The sequence below is a fragment of the Ascaphus truei genome, chromosome 18 (assembly GCF_040206685.1).
Source record: "Ascaphus truei isolate aAscTru1 chromosome 18, aAscTru1.hap1, whole genome shotgun sequence".
Classification (NCBI taxonomy): domain Eukaryota; kingdom Metazoa; phylum Chordata; class Amphibia; order Anura; family Ascaphidae; genus Ascaphus; species Ascaphus truei.
The window spans coordinates 18,496,061-18,508,595 of NC_134500.1; the positions used below are offsets into that span (position 1 = coordinate 18,496,061).

Genomic DNA, 12,535 nt, shown 5'->3' on the forward strand with positions numbered 1-12,535 from the left:
TAGATATTAAATCGAATAGAATTGGTGCACTGCTAGAGAGGGCGGGGCTCAAGAGCCACAGCCTATCAGAAGGGGAAGGAGGCTGTCACTTTGGAAATGCTTCCTACATTAAAAAATCTCTTTAAAACGTTTTTTTTTTTCAATTTTAAATGCTACAAGTATTTTCTCATAGTACAGAACTGATTTATTTAAAAAAATAAATAAAAAAAAAAAACACATGTAGGATATTGCTTGAACTGCTGCTTTAATTGTTGAATAAAAGTCACTATTATTTAATACTACAGAACTGATTTTGTAAAAACCACCATAAGATTTCACGTTCCCAAGCATCTGGGTTAGTTCAATGCTGGAGCTGCGGCCCTGAATGTCTTTGTTGCGGGTTCTAATCCTGTTGGGCCTGAACACTGGTACCCCTTCATCACACGCATCTTTAAACTGATTGGTCTTAAGGATATATTTTAGGATGTGTAACTCATGCCAATGTCTATACAAAGTATATTTAAATATCTCCCATGGTACCCCAGGTATGTTCATTTTTTAGCACAGGCATCTCTTCCTGAGTTATTTAGAGGGAGGTTTGAGGGGACATATATACATCTGGAGATACCCATTAATTAGGTTAGGAAGTTTTCATCCTCGTCTTCTGGGAAATCGCAATTCCTATCTCGCCATGAGAAATAAAATCGAGTATTTCAGTCGTGATTTGCATTACACAGCTGTGAGAATAGCAGTTGTTGGCAAAAAAAAAAAAATAAGTTTCGCCAATCGGATCTCAAGAGCGACAACGCATTAAAAAAAAAAAAAAGGCCATTTACAGGCGATTTGGGACATGCGATAACAGCTTACAGAATAGCAAAACATGCAAAATCGCTGGTAAAGTGTACTTTAGATGCGTTAAGTCACATTTAGAAGACACTAGACTAGAATAAGCCCCTTAGTCTCCTTAGGGAGATTGAGTAGCTCAGTGAGTAAATACATTGGCTGTGAACAAAGGCCACAGACCTTGAATCAGGGGAACCTGGTCCAATTTCCAGTGTCAGCTCCTTGTGACCTTGGGCAAGTCACACTTTATCCCCCTGTGCCTTAGGCACCAAAAACATTGATTGTAAGCTCCTCTGGGCAGGGACTGTCTGTAGAACTCCTAGGTGCTGCGCAGTGCGCACTGCGCACTATACTGTAATTGTGAAGCACTGAGTCCCATTCGGAGAAAAGCACAACATGAAACAAAGTTATTAATGAAAACCTATGTAGAAAACTAAATGGTGGTTCTCGGTTTGCTGGTACTTGGGTCCTGGCTGGAGTACTTCATCCATTTTCACTAAAACACTCATAAAATCACGGCCCAATGTTTCACAAATGACCTCACAATCTATTTCATGTCAACACTTCACATTATGTAGAAAAGAAAGGCAATAATACATTGTAGTGAATCAAATACATTTGGACAAGGAATTGAAATCGGAATACCTCTCAAATGCTTATAGATGTAGGCACTAAAACACTTGGCAATGTGATTGTTTCATATAAAATATTTTTTATTGTTTTTGAAAACATTAAAAAAAACAATTTTTGAGCACTTTCCATTAAAAAAAAACAGAACTGAAATTCTACTGCAATTTTAAACTACTGTAGTTTCAGCAGTACAACAGACAACAAAACAAGGGGAAATCTGACTTTTTTTTGTTTGCAGTATATGAAAAGGTGAAAGGGGATTATTTCTCTAACGTGCTGCAGATAATGCACATTGTATAATAGTCTGTACAGTGACTCAGATGCAACGCACACGATGATCTTCCTTTCATAGTCCAAAGGTCTGAGTATTGCAGCTTTTTGCAAAATGATCATTTCATGATGACGTATCATGATAAAATAGGTCATTTGTTTGTTTTAAACACCAGAACAGTTATAAAAAAATAAAATAAAATAAAAAAAAGAGGGGGGGGGGGGGAGAAGAGAGAAAAAATCTGAAAAAGAACATATTCAACAATAACGAAGCTGAATTAGTAAACATAAAAAGTAAATAACCTGTGAATAACTATGCTTGCCTGGGTCAACACAGAACAAGTATTTAATACAGCAAAAAAGTGGTTACAGGAATATACCGGGACTGTACAAGGTAAGATCAAGAACACACATGCATGTTTTGTGATCATGTATTAACACGGTGAAGCAACTAAACGTAATTTCTTCCTGCTGTAATATTCTCATGTAAGAGAATAAGAAATAGAAATATCTCACTGAGATCAATGCACATTGCTACATAAGACAATTGTATCTGTCATTTTAATGACATTTTGCCTTTTTTTTTATAGAATTAATTTTTTAAAATTTATTTTTATATATATATATTTTTTTTTTAACTCTGGGCCAAATAGCTGCATTTATTTTAAGAGAGGTGCCATGCCACAGGTTCAACAGAAATGTAGTGCAATATCTGAACCCCAGAACATTTGCTTGATCAACCCCTTCATTGCCGGGCAGTATTGGAGTACATTGCGCCTAAGAAAATGCCTTCCAGGCTGAACGGGTTAACGAAATAAAAAGTAAAGTGTTTGCTGCAATACTGTACATATGATGCATTTCCAATATGCTTAATAGCTCCACTATTTCAATGCTAGCAATATAAATTAACCACTTCCCTGCTGGATTAACTTGCAAAACACTACCCAGCAAACATTGCAAGCCAATCTAGCAGTAAAAGCATTAATATTCTTATTCCCCCCCCCCCTCTCTCTCTTTAAAACTAGGAGCGACTGTGAAATATCTCAGTTTTGGCCCTAACCCCCTCACAATTTGACTTTCACAAAGTAACAACAGTTTGGCCAGCAAGAATCACAATTAAAATAAATCAAATTTTCCTTTGGGGTATTTAATACTTTGGTACGCAATAGTGCTCCATCTCAATGTACAGTAGTAACAAGTACTAAGAGCAGGTATTTCTTAAAAATTAAAATTAAAAAAAAGAAAGTATTTAAAATACTAGCAAACACACAGAACGGCCAGTAAACTTACCATCACAAACAAGTTTACAAAACGTTCAGTTGGCCTTAGCACCTTTTGGTGAGATATACAATTACGTTAATAATTTTATGCTGTTGCGTTTCATGAAGCTGGCGGAGATAAAACACCATCATATTCCTTATGCTACACAACTTAATCTTCTGTTGGACTATAACAGGGGCGGCCAACTCGAGCCCTCAAGAGCTAACCAACAAGTTCACTTTTTTAGGATATCCCTGCTTCAGCATAGGTGGCTTAATCGAAGACCTGTGCTGAAACAGGGATATCCTGACAATCTGACCTGTTGGCAGCTATGAGGCCTGGAGTTGGCCGCCCCTGGACTACAAGGCAGGGCCAGGGCTTTGTAGTTTGGGCGATGTTCAGTTATGTCATTTCACTCTGCTTTACTATGGACAGAAAATAAGTTTATGAAGTGCTGCTGAATATAGAACAATGTTTAAGGAAGTTTCAGCATATCCAAGCTAGCACACATAGCTACAATTGTTTCACATGCATTTTAAAAACCCTCCGTGGCAGCTTCATAATTCTGAATGGCATGTTTGTCTTTGTTATAAAATCCTTAGAAGTACACTGTCCTTATTCCTACCCAACAGCCACCTTGGCCTCTGCATACTTAAGATAAGAAAGTGCCTAATGCAAAAACTTGACAGGAAATAAATCTTCCTATGTTCTCTATCCAGGTGCCCCAGAACAGCTTCCTTACTCCCTAATTCTAAAAGGAGGGTAACTCAATGCTCTGCATGCAAGCATCCTAGGTAAAAACGGAGTACGAATCCCAAAGGTCATTTGTAAAAGTCCCGTTTCTTGCTCTCTCGGAAAATAAAAACATGCAACAAAAGACACATTTTCTTCTAATATGTACAAATATTAGAAATCTCAGTGCTTCACATCAGTTGCTGTTCCAATCGCACCAAAGAGGGTTCTGCACAGGATCCCATGCAGATTAATAGGATGCTTCCACAGAAACCTACCCCATCTGGACGTAATTCGAGAATCATTTAATGTTTTTGCTCGTGTGAAAAAAATCTATTAACTTACAAAATAAAAATTTGTAAAAGGTCACGTGAGGTCACATGTGTAATTGTTAAAAAAAAAACAAAACAAAAACGTTTTTCATAACGTCTTAGTGCATTTTTAATAATAAAAATCTAGGTGCTGTTCATGGTCAGTTTTCCTTGACAAGAACAACGTTCCTTTCTCCTTTTTAGATTAAATAGTACACGTGCCACAAATAATAAAAATCACATGGGTACCCCAAGTCACCATTCCTCCATACATAAAGAGGGCAGATGTTCTTTGTTTATGCCAAAAGTGCAGAACAGCAGTTCTTACACGGGAAAGGGGGGGGGGGGGAGGAGGGGGGAGGGGCGGGGGGTTTAAAACAGTAGCATGTTCTTTTATTGGGTTACTAAAAATTTAGGAAGTGAGAATAAAAACATATTTGTTAGTGTAACTGGCTATCAATGACTGTCAGCTGAAATAAAATCATACCAGATGGGCATACAATATAAGAGGACTTGTTAATAATACTGGCTCATTAACTGCCCATATGATTCGCATGTCGAGAACAGCTGAAAGATCGAGAACTTGTGCAGCAAACCTTTCGGGGGGAAAAGAAAATCTCATAATTATAAATGTTTCTGCTGCGGGAGGCACTTCCATTAAGACAAATACAAAGTCTGCCTTTTTGATACAGTGTGCTACATTATACATTATAGTACAAGATTAACCCAACATTTCAACTGTAGGATGGTCCTTGCTTTCCATCCACTCAAAACCAGATGAGGTCATGGAGTTAATTGATTCATTACAGATCTGCTGGAACAAAGGGTCGTTGTTTAGTTCCTCCAGTGTAGCATCATCGTCCTGTCCGTGCTGCCGGCCCGGATCAAACAACAGATTTGGATCTAAAGTGTTTAGATCATTGATGCTGCCTGAGAGCTCAGAAGACAACCGAATGTCGCTGGAGAAATCAGAGGCAACATTGTTCAAATCTGATGCCACTTGAACCACAAGCTGCTGGTTGGTTTGGAGGCTCTCTCCATCCAACAGGTCGTTAACAGTGCTGTTAAAATCAAGTTGTTGCTCTCCAATTTCAGATTGTGCTTGGTTGTCTCCAGAAGTAAAACTGATCTCATCGGTACTGCTGTTTTTCGTGAGGTAAGCTGGCGTTTGGAATTCATAAGCTGAAGTGCTGGAATTCATCATATTTTGTTGATTGGCACCAGAAAACATCGGAGATGTTTCCAAAATCTGAGTGAGATTCATTCTTGCAGTATAATTAGAAGGCATGTTGTTTATTCCCAACCCTCTAACAGCATCATCTCTTTCAGAATCCAGTTTGTTTAACAAAACGTGTGTGATGTTCTGTGCGTTACTTTGTTTCTGAAGAGATGGGAAAACAGTCTGCATCATTACTGTTAGAGGGACTGACTGACTTCTTTGCGCTATGCTATTGGCACAGGTATCTGACTGGACATTGGTAAATAAGTTCTGAACTTCTAGTGCTACTGGAGTTCCAAACGTGGTCATATTAGATCGTGGTATGTTGGAAACAGGGCAATTTGTGTTCCCGCTTAGATTACGTTGGCGAACAGCCGGGCTTACACTACGACACCTGAAACTGTTCCCAGATGCATTTGTTCCTTTGTTGTCTAGAGGAGCAGGAACTGCAAAGCCCTCCTGCTTGCTGGTGATATTTAGAGAGGGCAACTGATGCTGTACTGGTGACACAGGGGTCAAACGACCAAAGTGATTGTCATGATGTCTAGACTGAGACTGATATGACTGACCAGGCACTGCAAATGCATGTGGTTTTCTGAAACTGTCCTCTACCAGCTCATTATAGCTTGGAAGAATACCATGGCTGGAAACGGAAGAATTGACAACAGGGCTATACCCATTATTCATCCACTCCAGTTTTGTTTTGTCTGGGTGAGTAGCCATAGGCCTCTGCATTGGTTTCACTGGGCTACTCGAGACAATGCTAGCCTCATGATATGCCATGCTGGAGCTTATAGGGGTGAATGCAAATGGATTCCTGCATTCAACAGGACTTGGAGGAACACTGCTGCTGCAGTTAGAATGTGGTGTTCCAACTGGTGTATGACGGCTACTTCCTAAAGCGCTATCTACAGGTGTAGTCTGAGCTAAACGGGAGCACGGGCTCTCTCTCGATAAGCCCTGAGAACCAGAAATCATTTCCGATGTCGGCGTTGGAGTTAAAGTCGGAGTGGGTGTTGGAGTCGGAGTGGGTGTGTGAACTGGAGTACCACTGCTGTGTATTGAATGGTAGAAGTGCGCGTTGCTTGGATGAGTGGGCACTGGTGTCCCGTGGGCAGTTGCTTGGTTTTGCAGCACCATTCCTAAGCTACCATAGGTCTGAGAATTGCTGTTCATTGACATTTGCTCCTCCATGAGCACCAGTTCCTCAACAATGCTGTCCTGCGTGAGGTCATCATCAAACGAAAAGAAGCTGTCGCTTGCTGGAGGGTCTGCGTGGCTGTATTCTTTTAGATCAGAATGCTGAGGTAACTGGTTTGAAGAATGTGCTTGTAGCTGATTCAAAGATGAATCCTCAAGTTGCTGGCTGTATGCATCATGCTGCATCCCTTCAAATTCTACTGGTTCCCATGCAGATTTCTGCAGGTTATCAGTGCCAGGAGTTCCAGAAATATCCATAACACCAATAGTTTGAGGCTGCTCACAGCTGGGAGATGTAAAACCAGAATTTTCAGTGATTTGCTGCCAGGCATTTTGATTGAAAGGGTTGTCTGGTTTTGAATCACTCACGAATTTAAACACATTCCCTTCCAGTTTTATTTTAACATCCTGAGATGAGGCCAAAAGTTCTTGGGGAACATCAGTGGTCTTTTCAACAATGCAGCTCAATGGGTAATTTGCTATCATTGTGGCATTCCCTTTATGAGTCCCTTTGCAAGGTACAAAAGCAACAGTGACTGCGTTGTCACTTTTTGCCAACAGTGCTCTAGGAACTTTCTTAACACTGAGAACTCCTGATTTTGGACATTCTGTAGTTGCCGAAGACAGCTGACCAAAGAGTGACTTTTTCGCTGGTGGTATATGCACGTCCTGCACTACGGCAGGTAATCGTTTTCGTGGACTCTTATTGCACAATCTATTGTCTTTTCCAGCTGGATCACCATTAGCATTTGGACTCGCTCTGTTAAAGAGACTCTGTGGTGCAACGCAGAGAGTCAGGGTACTTTGATTGATGCCGGTTGAAGGAAGTGATATGCCTTCGATGGAACGGCTTTTACATTTGGTCCTTGCGCCTTCGGCCCTCTGATCGGGGGTTTTGATAGTCTGAATATCACGGGCACCATCCTGGGAAGATTTTAAGGTCATGCTCTCCTGGTTACTTTTGTGAGTGAAAAACATAACAGGAGTTGCTTTTCTAGTTCTAGAACCATCGGGCATCTCTTGGTACTGTATTGCATTCTCCTCCGTTAGTATTTCTGGCTCTGTTTTCACCTCCACTGCAGATGCAAGCGACACGTAACTTGCCTTGGGTACAGGAGACTGCAATGAAACCACAGAACCATTTTTGATCTGGGGGATAGTCCTAATATCTTCTGGTGCACCCACACTGTTATTCATAGTAGGGGTATGTTTCACTGGAGTACCAGCAAGAGATATTGTTGTCATTTTTACCACGTTAAGATTACTAACGTGCGGCGCTGGGACTACAGTTTTGATTGGGCTACTGGTGAAGACCACAGTGGTGGGCGAGCGGATCGTCAAAGCACTGGAACTGGCTGGCTTAGGCAGGATTTGAGGGTAGCGATGTCGAGCGGAGCGATCACCGACAGGACTGGCTGAAATGTTTTGTGGAGTCTTTGGCGAGTGCTTTACAGACTGCATGTGCTGAGTAACCACCTGTACGTTCAGAGGGAGGACCTTCCCTTCAGACGGACCCATGGGACTGGGTGAGGTCACCAGCTGCCTGGTTCTGTGTACCTGTTACAACGAAAGGTCATAGCAGAAGGTTACAATAACAGGAGAATCATTTACAAGAAAATATTGCATAGTGTTGTGCATTGAGCAACATATCTGCTTAGACCAAGAGGTTAGACTATGTGATGAATTTCTACTATTTCCCACCGACAGGGGAAACAAAGAAGCATCTAAAACAGTTATTTTATTAACGTTTCTCAAACACATATTGGCATACATATTTTCAGAGTGTTAAAAGCAAGGGTGGCATCACACGTGTAATTAGAACTACTCTTCATTTGTGTTTAGCCAGAAAAAAAAATTTCCGCAAAATTATACTTTACAATCATTACATTGCAATAGTAGAATGGCAGATTGGTTCAAACTGTGGTCTAGTTTAATGGAACACTAACATTCTGAAATCCTTCAAAGTTCAGGGCAGGCATCTGTTTCTCGCTTTTCTACGTTGTCAGCGTACAATGCTTTTTAGATATAGGTCAAGTTTCACATTTGCAGAACATTAATAAAATAAAGCGCTAATATACAAGACTTCCAAATAACTACACTGATGTGGTCTGCGAGCTGACAGGCCTATCAACATATGCATATCATTGGGGTAACATGAAAATGATCTCAAGGTTCACAATGATGCATATGAAGCCTATCTATTTTGTATTGGGCATACCATCCAAAGATATTTTATTCATACCGGAATTGGGCTGGGCACAGCTGCCACTACAATCCCAATAGGCTGCGGAGATAGGATTGCCGGACTTCCATTACAGATACCGGCCATCCCATTGGATGCATTTCCATCTGCCTTCTTCAACTGCAGCTCCCCGGGCAAAGGTGACTGGAGCTTTTGCTCTTGCTGTTTTTTCTGTATTTTCCGTTGTAACTGCTGTTTAGCGTCTACAGGGGAAGCCAGGGTCTTTACTTGAGGTTGAAAGGCATGGCTGTCACACATGGGTACAAAAGCGGATGCCTGTGTAATTCCTTTCAATCCTGCAAATAGAAAGAGCAAACAATGCACATTTGGTTACACCGGGGGTGCTCAACTCCAGGACTCAATTCCGCCCCCCCCCCCCCCACAACAGGTCAGGTGTTCAGGATATCCCAGCTTCAGCACAGGTGTCTCAGAGGCTCAGTCGAAGACTGGGCCTCTGATTGAGCCATCTGTGCTGAAGCTGGGATATCCTGAACACCTGACCTGTTGGGGGGGGCTTGAAGACCGGAGTTGAGCGTCCCATGGGTTCCGCTTTAGCTGGAGAGACGCATCAAACCCAACCAGTCAACAACATCACCCCCTAATCTCTTGTTATTACAACACATCTGATGTCTTAGAAACACATCGCATATTAGATGTCTATAATGTCAAGCCAGATGTCTTGTTTTTAGCATATCAACTCTAGAACCCAACCTAAGGGATCAAATGGTGCTTAACATTCAATGAGTAAGTAGCTTTTTGTGATGCTTCTAGACTTTGAAATGTGAGGACCCAGGCACTTTGAGATTAGACTACCACTGAGACATTCAACCATTCCAATGAATGAGCTCCATCCAGATCAGAACCAACTATAATACTATCCCAGCCCCTTTTAATAGTTTCAAATATTTGGGCATATGATTTGACTCCCATTTAACATTGGGGTTGTACATTGATACCCTGATATCCAAAACCTACGCCAAACTAGGTGTACTGTATAGAAACAAATCTTTCCTAAGTCTGCTCGTCAGAAAGCACAGCGCACAGCAGATGCTAATGCCAATTATAGACTATGGGGACATAGTATATGGCACAGCACCCCAAACACACCTTGGCAAACTTGATACCCTCTACAACTCAATATGCCGCTATGTCCTCCAATGCAATTTCAACACACATCACTGCAAAATGCTCAAAGAACTAGATTGGTCATCACTTGAGTCTGGGAGCAAAGTTTATCTTTCCTGTCTTGCCACCAAATACTTTCTGGGTAAGCTACCTGTCTATCTGAACAAGCTCCTCACCCCTACCACATGCAGCATCTGACTCCAAAAGACTGTTCATGGTCCCAAGGTTCAACAAAGTATCCGGCCGCTCCTCCTTCTCTTACCGTGCAGCCCAAAACTGGAACAATCTACCAGACTTTCACAGCCGCCACCAGTCTAGGTTCTTTCAAAAATAAAGCTGTCTCACATTTTAATCTGTCTGTAACTGTTACATACGCCTATAATATATATTATCTTTAACTGTGCATGCAATGTCTTGCATATCATGTATAACCCTGTTCACGTAATGTAACTATTTATTTGTAACCATGTATTTGTCATCATAACTCTATGCCCAGGACACACCTGAAAACGAGAGGTAACTCCCAATGTATTACTTCCTGGTAAAACATTTTATAAATAAAAGGATTTAATTGTGCTTGTAAACCACTATATTTAATTAATAAAAGGATTAACAATAAAGGTCACAGGTTGTAAATTACAGAAGATGGTCAGAAATATTCTAATATGTGCTCTGTGTGGAGAAAAAATATATATATTAATATTAAAATAAATATGTATATTAATAGTTTTCTAAGATTATTTTAGAACAAGACCAAATTCTGAATGGTTATCAATTTAATGACTAAATCAAATACAGGAACTGATAAAACACAGTCATCTACAAGTAATAGCATAGTGAACATATTTATTTCCCTTAACAACAGGTACATTTCTCTGTTACTTCTACCCCTCCCTAATTGTAAACTCAAGCATGTCAGAATGATGCAGTTGTGCTTTGTACTTATGTCAGTAGAGGGCAGTGAACACATTTTACAATGCTGGGTAAATGTGTATCTGCTGAAGCCCAATAATCACAGCCCCTGTAATCTCTACAGAACAGCTGCTTTAAAATGATCAGTTAATAAGAATACAAAGAAAGTGGCAAGGTGCAACAATGTATCCAGCCTGGAGTTTAACACTGGTATCTATCAGGTTATTAATGTATTATTCTGTATTGTTTGTGGCTTCTAAACCTCCAGTAACTGATGTACAAGGACCACTTTGGTGTCCTAGATGACCTCAATTTGTGGTTTTTCTTGAATTAGCCACTTGTGACTATTTTTATAGCATCTATCGTAGGTACATATATACACACACACGCACATTTTCACTAGTTACAAAAGGCAAGCTTTTGCCGGATCCTTGTTCCCTCATATTGTCCATGCACCTCACATCTACATTGCCCAAGAGAAACAGCAATGTTTTGGTCCTGCACAGTAAAAGGTGGCGTTTCTCTTGGGCACAATATATATATATATATATTTTACTATACAAGTATTCTGTATCTTCATTTCCTTGGGCCATGTTTTGTGTAAATATAAATAAATAAATTATATATGTCTGCACCCTGATACCAATAATTTTCTGACTTATGATTTAAAGCAGGGCTGCACAACATACGGCCCGCGGGCCGCATGCGGCCCGTCTGGCCTCTCTGTGCGGCCCGGCCCGTGATGACTCTGGCCGGGCGCCAGTTAATTAAATAAATTAAGTTTAAAAAAAAAGTTTAAAAAAAATGGCGGCGATTCATCTCTCCTCCCAGCCCCCTCCCTCTCCCTCCCAGCCCCCTCCCTCTCCCTCCTAGCCCCCTCCCTCTCCCTCCCAGCCCCCTCCCTCTCCCTCCCAGCCCCCTCCCTCCCAGCCCCCTCCCTCTCCCTCCCAGCCCCCTCCCTCTCCCTCCCAGCCCCCTTCCTCTCCCTCCCAGCCCCCTCCCTCCCAGCCCCCTCCCTCCCAGCCCCCTCCCTCTCCCTCCCAGCCCCCTCCCTCTCCCTCCCAGCCCCCTCCCTCCCAGCCCCCTCCCTCTCCCTCCCAGCCCCCTCCCCCCCAGCCCCCTCCCTCTCCCTCCCAGCCCCCTCCCTCTCCCTCCCAGCCCCCTCCCTCCCAGCCCCCTCCCTCCCAGCCCCCTCCCTCTCCCTCCCAGCCCCCTCCCTCTCCCTCCCAGCCCCCAGGTTTTGTGGTGCGCGGGGGCAGCAGCAGCCGTGTGTTTTATTTTTTTCAATAGCAGGCTGCTGCCGGGAAGGTCAGAGCATGCAGGGGGCGGGGCTTAGTACCGGGGGAGGATGTGCTGAGCTGATCTAAGAGAGAGGTGAGAGGTGAGAGGTGAGAGGTGAGAGGTGTGTGGTGTGTGTGTTTGAGAAAAACGGGCTGGTGGGGGGTGGATGGGTGTGAAAAACGGGCTGGTGGGGGGGTGGGCTGCTTACAAGTGAGGGGGGGTGGGCTGCTGACAAGTGAGGGGGGGCTGGGCTGCTGACAAGTGAGGGGGGGCTGGGCTGCTGACAAGTGAGGGGGGGCTGGGCTGCTGACATGTGAGGGGCAGTGGGGGGAGAGAGTGATGTGAGGTGCAGAGGGGGAGAGAGTGATGTGAGGTGCAGGGGGGGAGAGAGTGATGTGAGGTGCAGGGGGGGAGAGAGAGTGATGTGAGGTGCAGGGGGGGAGATACTGATGTGAGTTGCAGGGGGAGGGTGAGAGTGATGTGAGTTGCAGGGGGAGGGTGTGATGTGAGTTGCAGGGGGGGGGAGATACT

The 12,535-nt window shown here is 42.7% G+C and overlaps 1 protein-coding gene across 3 annotated transcripts in view; it reads right to left on the reverse strand.

Annotated features, from left to right (window-relative positions):
- Positions 1 to 1,514: 1,514 nt before the first annotated feature.
- The window catches only part of RFX7 (regulatory factor X7), a 97,558-nt gene continuing 86,537 nt past the window's right edge, over positions 1,515 to 12,535 (reverse strand). For all 3 annotated transcript variants that reach the window (XM_075575750.1, XM_075575751.1, XM_075575752.1), the window contains exons 8-9: positions 8,687 to 8,982; positions 1,515 to 8,001 (exon numbers count right to left, since the gene is read on the reverse strand). In XM_075575750.1, coding sequence (XP_075431865.1) covers positions 4,747 to 8,001; positions 8,687 to 8,982 — 3,551 coding nt within the window. In that variant the 3' untranslated portion in view covers positions 1,515 to 4,746. The remainder of the gene's footprint in view (positions 8,002 to 8,686; positions 8,983 to 12,535) is intronic.